Genomic DNA, 9,971 nt, shown 5'->3' with positions numbered 1-9,971 from the left:
TACTTTACTGAGATATTCCCGAGAGCTTCACTGGGCGAATCTGACCCAGTGAATTAACTGAGGGCAAATAGGCATCAGTCTCCTGCACCGGTGTGGCCCTGCCCGGGCGCAGTGTAGAGAAATGCCTTTTCCCTCTGCACACCCCAGAAGCACTAGGCTAGCAAAGGGAGTAATAATGGCTAGAATGAAAGCAAAGAAGCCGCAGCAACATTAAGCCACTCTCTTTAATGACAAGTCACCGAGTTCCATCAGCTTGCACAGCAAAGGGAGACATACAAACTGGCGGCTGGACAAGGAACAGACAGTGCATTTAAATACTAAATCACGTTTTAGTGCATAACCCTAGGGGGATCTGGCATGTAACAGCATCAGAATTCCTTCATTTCGGGGCTTTGTCTTTAGCCTTTGTGTGCTGGTGAGATCTATATACACGATATACTCTCCCACCCTGTCTCTGGGGCAAGGAAAGTTACATCTTAAATAAAATAGCAGACCCGCATGGCTTTCACCAAAAGGCAGCGTTTGAAGATCTAGGACTAACGATACACTTAGCTTTAAGGACTCTTCAAAATCTAGTGTCCATACAGGAAGTGCAAAATGAAACATGACTTCTGATTTTTAAAATAAACCGAAGAGTTTGCAGCGGCGGTATTGTTCTAACTCTTCTTGAAGGAGCCATTTCTGTAGCGTAAAACGGCCCAATGTTGGGTAGGCGATCGGAACTCAGCTCTTAGGGCTTCCTTTTCTGAGAAGCTAGGAGGGAGCTGTGTGTAGCTTTACATGGGACAGGTAATGTGCTCTCCAAAGCACCTGGGTCTGGTAATTTTAATATAAACCCCCACATCTAATAGAGTGTGTGTGTGCTTTAATTTACATGGGGTAGAATAATCTGTACAAAGAACTTTCAAAACTTCCAACTGGAGATGTTGACAAGCATGCTGGTGAATTTGAGGAGGACGCTACATAAACCTTCAAGAGGCCCATTCCCTTCCAGTCCTCCCAGCAGTTTGAAAATATATCGAGACACTTGCTTGTTTGCTTCTCGGAGGGGTCCCAGGCAGGGGTGAAGCCTGTCCTTTCCCTTAGCCTCAAGTCCAACATCTTGATGTTCGGTCCATTGATCAGTTTACAGTCCATGTGAAACGTTGTCCCCATTTTAGTGTTGCACTGAGGCCTAGAATAGGGATGGGTGAAGTAAGTCTACCAGGCTCTGATCCCATGCAACGTGGAAATCCCTGCGTTACCCTGCGGAATCGGTGTTTGCACTGAATTCAAGTCCCCTACGCTGAAGTTCATGAAATTGTTGCCGGCTGCAGCAGGCTGCATGGTCTGCATGGAAGGGTAGTTGCAATTGTAGTTGGCATTGCAGGCTGAGCTGTTGTAATTAGTGTAAGCAGGGTAGGCGTTGTAGCTATAGGGGTTAATGCTGACATTGTAGGGTGAACTGTAGGGGGAAGATTCCCCTAAGCAGGGCTTCCCATCTCTCACCAGAACAGGCACTGCTATCCTCCTCGGTGGAGGGATCCCGACCATTTCTAGGGTCTGATCCTGTCTCTGCCTTTTGCATTTATACCTTCTATTCTGGAACCAAATTTTAACCTGGGTGGAGGTGAGCTTTAGGACGTTCGCTAAATGGTCTCTCTCGGGGGCTGAGAGATACTTCTGTTGCTTGAACCTTCTCTCCAGTTCATAGACTTGAGCTTGAGAGAAGAGGACGCGAGGTTTTCTCCTCTTCCTTTGTCTGGGGCGCTCTGGATCCTCCAAACCCCCTTTCTCCTGTTCCAGGGTCTTGTGAAGGGAGCACAGTTCTGAAGCAAAACAAAGAAACCAGCACACAATAATCAGTGTATGTGAATCATTGTAAGCCGTGTAAATGAGTGTCACAGACTTTCCACTAAACTAAACTCTGCTTCTGTTTGAGCTACAGACTCCAATTAGCTTTCAACCCCGTTCGTTGCCGCTGGAGTTTCTCCAGGATGTTACTTCCATTGTAAAGTTCTTAAACTATATTATTAAATGTTACTACATTTACTAAAGCTCCATAGTAAATGAAAAATTAGATTAATGCGTAATTACTTTAAAAAAAACAAGGAGTCCGGTGGCACCTAACAGATCTGAATAAGTGTTTGTTTGTTTTTTACTCACGAAAGCTTGTGCCCAAATAGATCTGTTAGTCTTTAAAATGCCACCGGACTCCTTGTTGTTTTTGTGGATACAGACTAACACGGCTACCCCCTAAGACTTAAAAATCGGAACGACGATTTCAATCTTTAATCTCTTTAGTACAAAGAGTCGATTCGTTTTGTACTGTATTTGTAGCGAGTATCCACCGACCGCATTGAAATCGGCTCAGCTGTTTGTTAATTGCAGTCAAAATCCTACGGGCCTTAAATGTAAACCGTGTAACTATGGGTATCTCTTACGGATACTGTGAACATTAAAGAGCGGGGAATGGCTATGATTCTTTCAGCAGAAATTTTTTTGGGGTGAGTAATAGATTTTGGAATTATTCTCCTGAATTAGTTGCCAGTTTGCAATTCACTTGGAGTCCACTGGCTGATCGTTGTTTTCCGTTTGCCAGATAGTTCACTTTCGCTCGCAATTTATAACATAGTTTCATTTTTGCTGTTGTACCAAAATTCTTCCTGTAAACGAGTTTGGAAACAAGTTACAGGTAATAGGAAACTTCTCTCCTCTTCGCTCCTCTTCCTGCTCCCCCACCCCAAAACCACAACCCTCTCCAGTCCCCGGGGTGCTCGAAGGATTCAGCTAGCCTGCAAACAGGAGATGCTGAGCTCCTGGAGATCATAGTCTGGAAGGCTCTATAGAGATGAAAAGGGGGATAATATTTGTCGTGTACTATCTCCTAGTCTCTCCTTCCAGTAACATTCCCTGTAAACAAGTGACCATCTTACAAGGAGCAAGACACTGCCCAGAGTTCGGTCAAAATGGCCTTTCCACGGGGATGGGTCTGGAATCGCTGAAATAACCGGTCCTGTTTCTCGGAAAGATCAAAACGATAGAGTATTTTCTCGGGTACTATTTAATAATTGCTCTACCTACTTGTACGTCTCTATTTCCGTTCTTGGAGCTATTATGTAAGTAACCTGCTTTAATTTAATTCAAACAGAATCACTAACAAACATTGCTATCAGCTGGGTTGATAAAGGAGACAACTCCCCCCCCCATCACTCTGAGCTGAGGGGCGTCCAGGGGTCTGGCCTTTTTCCTCAGTTACAGGGAGTGGAAGCCGTTGAGTGATCTCTTTCCCTCCCGTAACTTTCCTCTCCTTTTTAGCAGCTTGGGTCTGATGACCGGTAAGGATGGCGGGGAAAGAAAAGTAGACAGAGATTGTTTCGAGGCACGGGGAAGACGATCTTCCCCCTTTATCTTATCAGTGCATCTAAAAATCCTCCAGCGCCCCAAGAAACGGGCTCACCTCTAGATAACAAACCCCAACCAGCTGCCACTGAAGGCCTGGGGTTGTACTTTCCAAAGAGACCCCCTCGGTGGTTTTTAAAACACTCCTCGGAGTGCTGCCCTTTTACCTTTCTTGTCCACTTTAGGGTCCTTGGCCGAGTCCACTTCCATGTAGGGTTTAACATAGAAGGAGCTGGGGAAGGTGGTGGAGTTTTTGGAAGGGTGAGTCTGAGTCAGCTCCTCACTGAGTTCAGGAAGGGCTGTTGCCTCTGCAGTGTAAGTCTCCTGTTTGAAGGTTGACAGCATGCAGGAGGAGGAGGAGGACAGAGTGGAGAGCTCCATCGAAGCCAGGCCAGTCTGATGCTGTTCCAGATTCAAAATATCCTTGACAGAAAAGGGCGTAGTAGTCACGGGACTAGGAAACATTGTGGGGGCAAGTGAGGCAGCGACCAGAGCCCAGCTTCATGTAAAGGTGAATTGGAAACAACCAACCTGCTGCGGTAGAGACCCCTGAGCTCTCCAAAGGGGCGCATAGCATTCCAGCATTAGCCTTGACGTGTGGACTGGAGTCAGGTAGAACCAGACCATAAAGGAAAAGAAGGAGGGACTAGGCAGTTTTTGGGTGACTTTAGCTTTCTATTGGCTAACTGAGCAGTGATGGAATGAAAGATGCAAAGTTCCATGTCACCTAATATAGTAATACAACTCAAAAACATCCCCAGGCATTTAAAGGGGCGGCATTGTATTTACCCAGCTTTCCCCCGCAGGGTTTGTTGATCTTAAAAAAAAAAAAAAATCCGAAAGGCCTCATGTGGACAAACCCCCTATTTGATGCCATCTATCATACAGTCAGATTAAATAAACAGGCCTGGAGGAAACCATCAAGCAAATATGTGCTGGATTCAATTTAAAAAAATGGAAGTTTCTCTTTTAGTATCCTGCACTGTGTGATCCAAATGATAACGGAGGAGCCCATTCATTGGGGCACATTTAAGGGGAGATTTACGTCTGTGATTGAAGAAGAAATCGATGAGATTCTGATGAGGCATAATATCTACAACGCCAATGTATGGTGTATAGCAAAGTAGTCAAATAGCCCACACGTGGTTCTTTTTCATCTGTTTGATTGTAACTCTGTTCAGGACAAAAAACTATCAAGACTCTGTTCTTCCTGTAAAAATTATCGCTTTTAATAGATCTCTTTCAAGGTTTGTCACCCAGCGTCCTGCAATGCAGCGGACTCGGGGTCAATATTAGTAACCTAGCGCATTTAAAGAGAGGGTTAAGAAATAAATAAGCAATAATGTGCAAGTTTGGGGTGATTGTAGAGATCAGAGGCAAGATATATGTGATGCAAAAGCACTAAATACAGCAGCAGTTAAGGAAAACGCTCTGTTCGCTAAAACAAACAACAGCTCAGTAGCGAAAAAGTGAAGTACGGGCTCTTTGCAAATACAAATTGGAAAATTAATCTCTATTATCTGCCTCAGAGAGTAAATATCTGAATCCCAGTCTCGGGGCCTGGCTTTCGATAAGTGGAAGGCTATGACTGTGAATAACTGCAGCTCCTTGTATTCAAGGACCAGAAGTGGGAGCTCATTAATTTCATGCACTTATGGCAACTAAAATAAACCGCAGCAGCAAATCCCTCCGAAGGACTCGGCTGTGGGAGGGGGCGTTGCGATGCTTTCAGTTAAAAACAACAACAAAACAAAAAACCCCCCCCACACACACACACAACCCAAAAACATTTAAGTAACTTCTTGGGGAAAGTAGTTGGTGTGTGGAATCCCCAGCCTTGCGTGGGGAGAAGAGCAGGCTCTAAAAGGCAACTGGAAAGCAGCTCTTCCCAGGCACATCTCCCTAATGATCTCTTAAGTCAACCCAGGGTGATAAGAGATAAGGAAAGGGACTCGTGGCTCCATGTGGAAAAGTGGAGCGGAAAAGAGTCTTCGGGTGATACGGTGAGTTCGCCTGGCCTTTGACATGTCCTTCCTGGGCAGGGATACTAGTGAAGGGGGGTGGCCAGTCTTTTTTTTTTTTTTTTTTTCCTAAGGCAGGGTCAGGATTTTTGGGAGGCGGAGAGGGGTAATGCATGAGATCTTGTGCAGCAGGAGAGCCATTTTGAATATGTCCATCTATGCCTTCGTGCCAGGGCGCCGATTGCAGCCATGTGTAAGAGGGGAGCAGGGCCGGGTGTTTATTCCGATTGGCAGTAGAAAGAGAAGAGGCGTTTGTTTGGGGCGTATGGAAGCCTAGCTCCCCGGCCTGACATAGCGTCGCCCCTTCTCCAGTAATGGCCCCTCGGCAGCGCTAATTCGCCTGCCACTGCTTGTCGCGGAACTGCCCCGGATGGCCCACCCGGTGCTAAGATGGACTTCCCCGGCGCTTCAGGCTTTGCCTTGGAATTGAGCGCTACTGGGCGGGCCCTTTGGGTTGGGCAGCGGGTGCTTGGCCATGGGGGAAAGGCGGGCTCTGATCAGAGCCAGAAAGAAAGAGCAGCACGACAAACCAGCCCCAGTTGCACGCGAACACGTGCGGCCTAACAGCCTTACCCAGAAGCACCTGCCCCTGTTTAAAAAATGAATTCCCCCTCTTGCGAACTAGACTCCGGGGCAAGGAGCATATTGTTGCTCTCTTGTGTGAACTGCCACCTTTATCCGAAGAGCCTAATTTCTTCTCTTTCCCACTGGGGATCTGAATTCTGACATTTACCTATCATTTACCAGCCCCTCCGCCCTTTCCCCTTGTCTCTAGTGGCTTCAGATGGGTTTGTATTTTCCAAGGCGGAAATGTAATTTTCTCTCGAATGAGAAAAACAATTAACTCGCTCTGGCCTGCAGTGAGTGTATCGACTCTCCCAGGCTGGGGAGAAGCTCCCGGAGCGTGGAGTTCGCTTTATCTCCTAAGTCGCTGCTATCCGAGGAAGTTGCAACATCCGATTCAATTAAAATTCTTGCTGCAAACGATTGCTAGTGTCCTGGTACCTTTTCGTTGGTGAATCCGAGTTGGAGTTTGCGATGACAGAGTAAGAGATTAGAGTGTACAGAGAGGCCCGAAATATTGCATTTTAATGGAGGGAAACGCAGCCATTACAGCTCGCTTATTTTCAGCTATTCTTTTCAGACAATGGTGGGCGCTTCTCTAGTAAATCAATGTAGAAGGAATTAAGAGCAACTCTAGACGCCTACATAGGTTGGTTGCATCTAGAATTTCTAAACTCCACTCTTCAGGCTGCCCTGGCCTCTCTAGTCCATCTGATGTGGCGTGTGGGTGTGTAAAATAAATGCTACTTCGTTGGATAGCAGTGTGGGAGAGAATGCAAACTCCGCATTTAGGGAGCTTCTACCCAAACATATGTACATACACCTGACTAACATTTAAAAATATGTAGAGGGACATAAAGTATAGGAACACAGGAATTGTCATGACTAGTCTAGTATCCTGTCCTATGTCTGTACAGTTTAGCGGGGGGGAAATATCGAAGTTTCCCTGCCTCTCTCTCTCTCTCTCTCTCTCTCTCTTTCTTATGCTTCTTAGCTTCAGAATACAGGATGCTAGGTCAGTGCAAAGTTCCCCTCCCGCACTGTCCCATGTCAGGATGAAACATTTTGTCTTTGCTGGCGCTTCCGTTTCCTTTTCCATGTATAGAATGCTCTTCAAGGGAGATTTCTCTCTGTGTCCAGCTCCCCAGCTCTACGTGGGGTATGTTCATGCCCCCTTTCTCCCCCCTTTCTAGGCCTTATTTGTTTAGATTGCAAGATCTTTGGGGCAGGGACTGTCTCTTGCAGTGTGTTCCTGCAGTGCCTAGCCCAATGGCGCTCTGATCTCGGCTAGGCTCAGCTGGGTGCTACCACCGTCTTTTCAGGGCCAGAGGTTCGCTGAACAAACTTTTCCCTAGCATCGGAGCGCATGTTGTCCTTGCTATGAGCTTGCAGCCTCCGTCGGTCTTCACTTCATGCCGAGTCTGTATCTAGTGCGGCCTGTGTGTACATTGAGATGAAAGCTGCCTGCATATAAATATTATTAATTGGAAACCGTAGGGTTCCTAGCGGGACCGAATCGCACCCTCCCTCCCAATCGATAGGGCCCCGGCTGCAGAGGTAGATGTGATTAATTGAAAGATAAGCCGGAGCTCTCATTTGGAATGTCATTAATGCTTTACGGAGACATTGGCTGGAGACAGACAGCGTTATCCTCCGCTTTATCTTCAACAATGCATCCCTTTTAATACTGCAGTTTAGAAACAAATGGGGGCTTTCGGCTCAGCCCTTCCCTGCCTGTTTATATTTTTGGAAGAATCACAAAGAGTGGGAGTCCCGGGCTCGGCCCCCTGATAAATGAACATTAGCACTTTTTAAAACTACTGTATCAACAAAAAGAGCTGCAGGGCCGCAATAATTGGTGAAAAAGCAAACACTCCGTAAAGAGAGGCCGGGTCTGCTCTGTGTCCGGCTGATTGATGAATAAGCCACTGACATACAGCAGCTCATGGACTTTCCGGGTCGGGGCTCATCACCCTCTTCCCCTATATTCCCCCATCCCGCTGAAATAATTACCCTCAGTCCACTCAACATGCAAGAGGCAGAATGGGAGGGGTGTGTTGCGGGGGCATAAGGGAGAAGGGGAGCCAACGCACCCAGCCTTGTTCCCGAGTCCCAGGAGAGCTCCCCTCATGTAGATGGGAAGCAAAGCCGAGTTAGTGGCTTAGCCGTGATCTCAACCTGGCAAGCGGGGCTGGACCTTCTGCTAGCCTCCTGGCAATCAGTCCTTCAGTAAGAAAACATTTCAGAGCCACTCTGCCTTAGCAAAAGAAGCTCTGATACAGTATCGTGTAGGACAGGCGGTGACCTATGCCAAACAGGAACCCCTGCCTCAAGGCAAGGCCTTAACAGGATAAACCTGGCATAAGCAAGTACAATGCGGAACGCAGGAGTGGGTATGCCATTGGGGTTTCTGCAGTATTCTCTTTTAGCGATATCTGCTGTGTCCATCCGCCCAGTATTTAGGCACCAAACAGCATTGGAAGTGGCATTAATATACCCATAAGAGTTCCTATTCTCTAGCACTCAGCTGCTTTTTACCCTGATTCTGGTTCTGGTCTTTCTTCACTTTCGGCCAATATTTCAGACATTATCTTTGTTGTTGTTCCACTTGAAGGATCAGGTCCTGAGTTACCTATCTCTGCTTTCAGTAGGAGTTAGGGGGCTTAAGGAATGCAGGCTGTGATTCAAAAATGATTGATCTAAAATCAGTTTCCTTATTCACAGGGGTATTCAGTTCAGCCTAAGGAGATGGCACTAATTGCCACAGACCCCAATGTTTTTACTGCATCCTCCTTATTTCGCACAAATTAGCTTTGTTTTTACTCTTGTTCAGCTTTATGGCATCTGCTTACTCTGTAAAAAGCAGACAATGGACAACATCAGGGCAGTCACCGTGATTATACCTAATCCAGATTCCTTAATAGGGAAGTCAGGGCCTGATTCTGATCTCAAGTATACAGGTTTTATCACTGTCACTATTAACTTCAATTGAGTTACTTCTGATACAGGCTGGTAAACATGCCAACAGAATCAGGCCCTATATATGTATATACAAAGAGAATAACTAAAAACACAGAATCTCATAAATATCCTGTAGCAACTTCTCATTCCAAGTCCAGCAGAAAGCAGCCATACAGAATCAACTCTTTAACATTGGGGGCGGGGGGGGGAATGAGTAAAACAAAAAACAAAAAAATACCAAACCAAAACCCAACATAATATATGGGCACTCCTTGATGAGTCAAAGCTGCCCTTTATCCGGACCTTGATATAAACAGGAGTCAGACCTTCATTCCTTATAGTACATATAGGTAACGTTCACACTTGTTCATTTGCAGACCGTCTGTTTGCGGCATAGAACGATTTCTAGGTTTGATTTTAAATACAATCGATTTTTAAAAGCTTTGCTTTTAACTTTTTTTACTTCAGTCAGTTTAGGAAATAAACATTTCTCTCACTCTTTTAAGGTGTTGAAACCTCTCATTTTAGACAGTTGATTTTATTTTGTTTTTAATCCCAACAGGTGAAAATGTCTAACTCACACCCCACCCCCCGCCTTTGGATTTGCTGCTATCTGTTGGAGGACTCTGTTTAAACGCTGCGGGTTTGACACCTTGTCAATAATTGAGTGCTAACACTTAAGGTGCGGTACATTTATTAAGAGCTAGTATTCCAGAAATAGGCTATTAGGGTTTCCTTGAGTAAACTTTTGCAAATCTCCTAGTTACCCCCTTGTTGGCTGCAGAAGCTACTGGATAAGTTGTCCTGGGGTCTGTATAGATCACTTCTGGCTTCCTGACTTTGTCATTAGTTCTCTGCTTTATACAGTTAAAGAGATTTTTAAACATAACTCCCCAGGGGAACAAACATTGTAAAGAGCTTGATATAAGATAATAATAGTTTTACAATTCTAACTTAAATTATCATGTATGTGTGTCTTTCATTACTATTAGTTTAATATTCAATTGGCAACTGAGACAGATAGGTGGGGTGGTCTGAAGTCTG

The 9,971-nt window shown here is 45.6% G+C and overlaps 1 protein-coding gene across 1 annotated transcript; it reads right to left on the bottom strand.

The window, feature by feature from the left end:
• Window positions 1-210: 210 nt before the first annotated feature.
• On the bottom strand, window positions 211-3,976 carry NKX2-5 (NK2 homeobox 5). Its single transcript, XM_084637633.1, has 2 exons — window positions 3,549-3,976; window positions 211-1,808 (listed from the first exon to the last, which is right to left on the bottom strand). The coding sequence occupies exons 1-2, from the start codon at window positions 3,844-3,846 to the stop codon at window positions 1,201-1,203; spliced, it is 906 nt and encodes a 301-aa protein (XP_084493759.1). The 5' UTR covers window positions 3,847-3,976; the 3' UTR covers window positions 211-1,200.
• Window positions 3,977-9,971: the final 5,995 nt, after the last annotated feature.

Source organism: Lepidochelys olivacea (assembly GCF_965140295.1).
Source record: "Lepidochelys olivacea isolate rLepOli2 genome assembly, chromosome: 8".
In the NCBI taxonomy this organism is placed as follows: domain Eukaryota; kingdom Metazoa; phylum Chordata; order Testudines; family Cheloniidae; genus Lepidochelys; species Lepidochelys olivacea.
The sequence above is the reverse complement of the archived record's forward strand: the minus strand, read 5'-3'. Positions and strand labels throughout refer to the sequence as shown.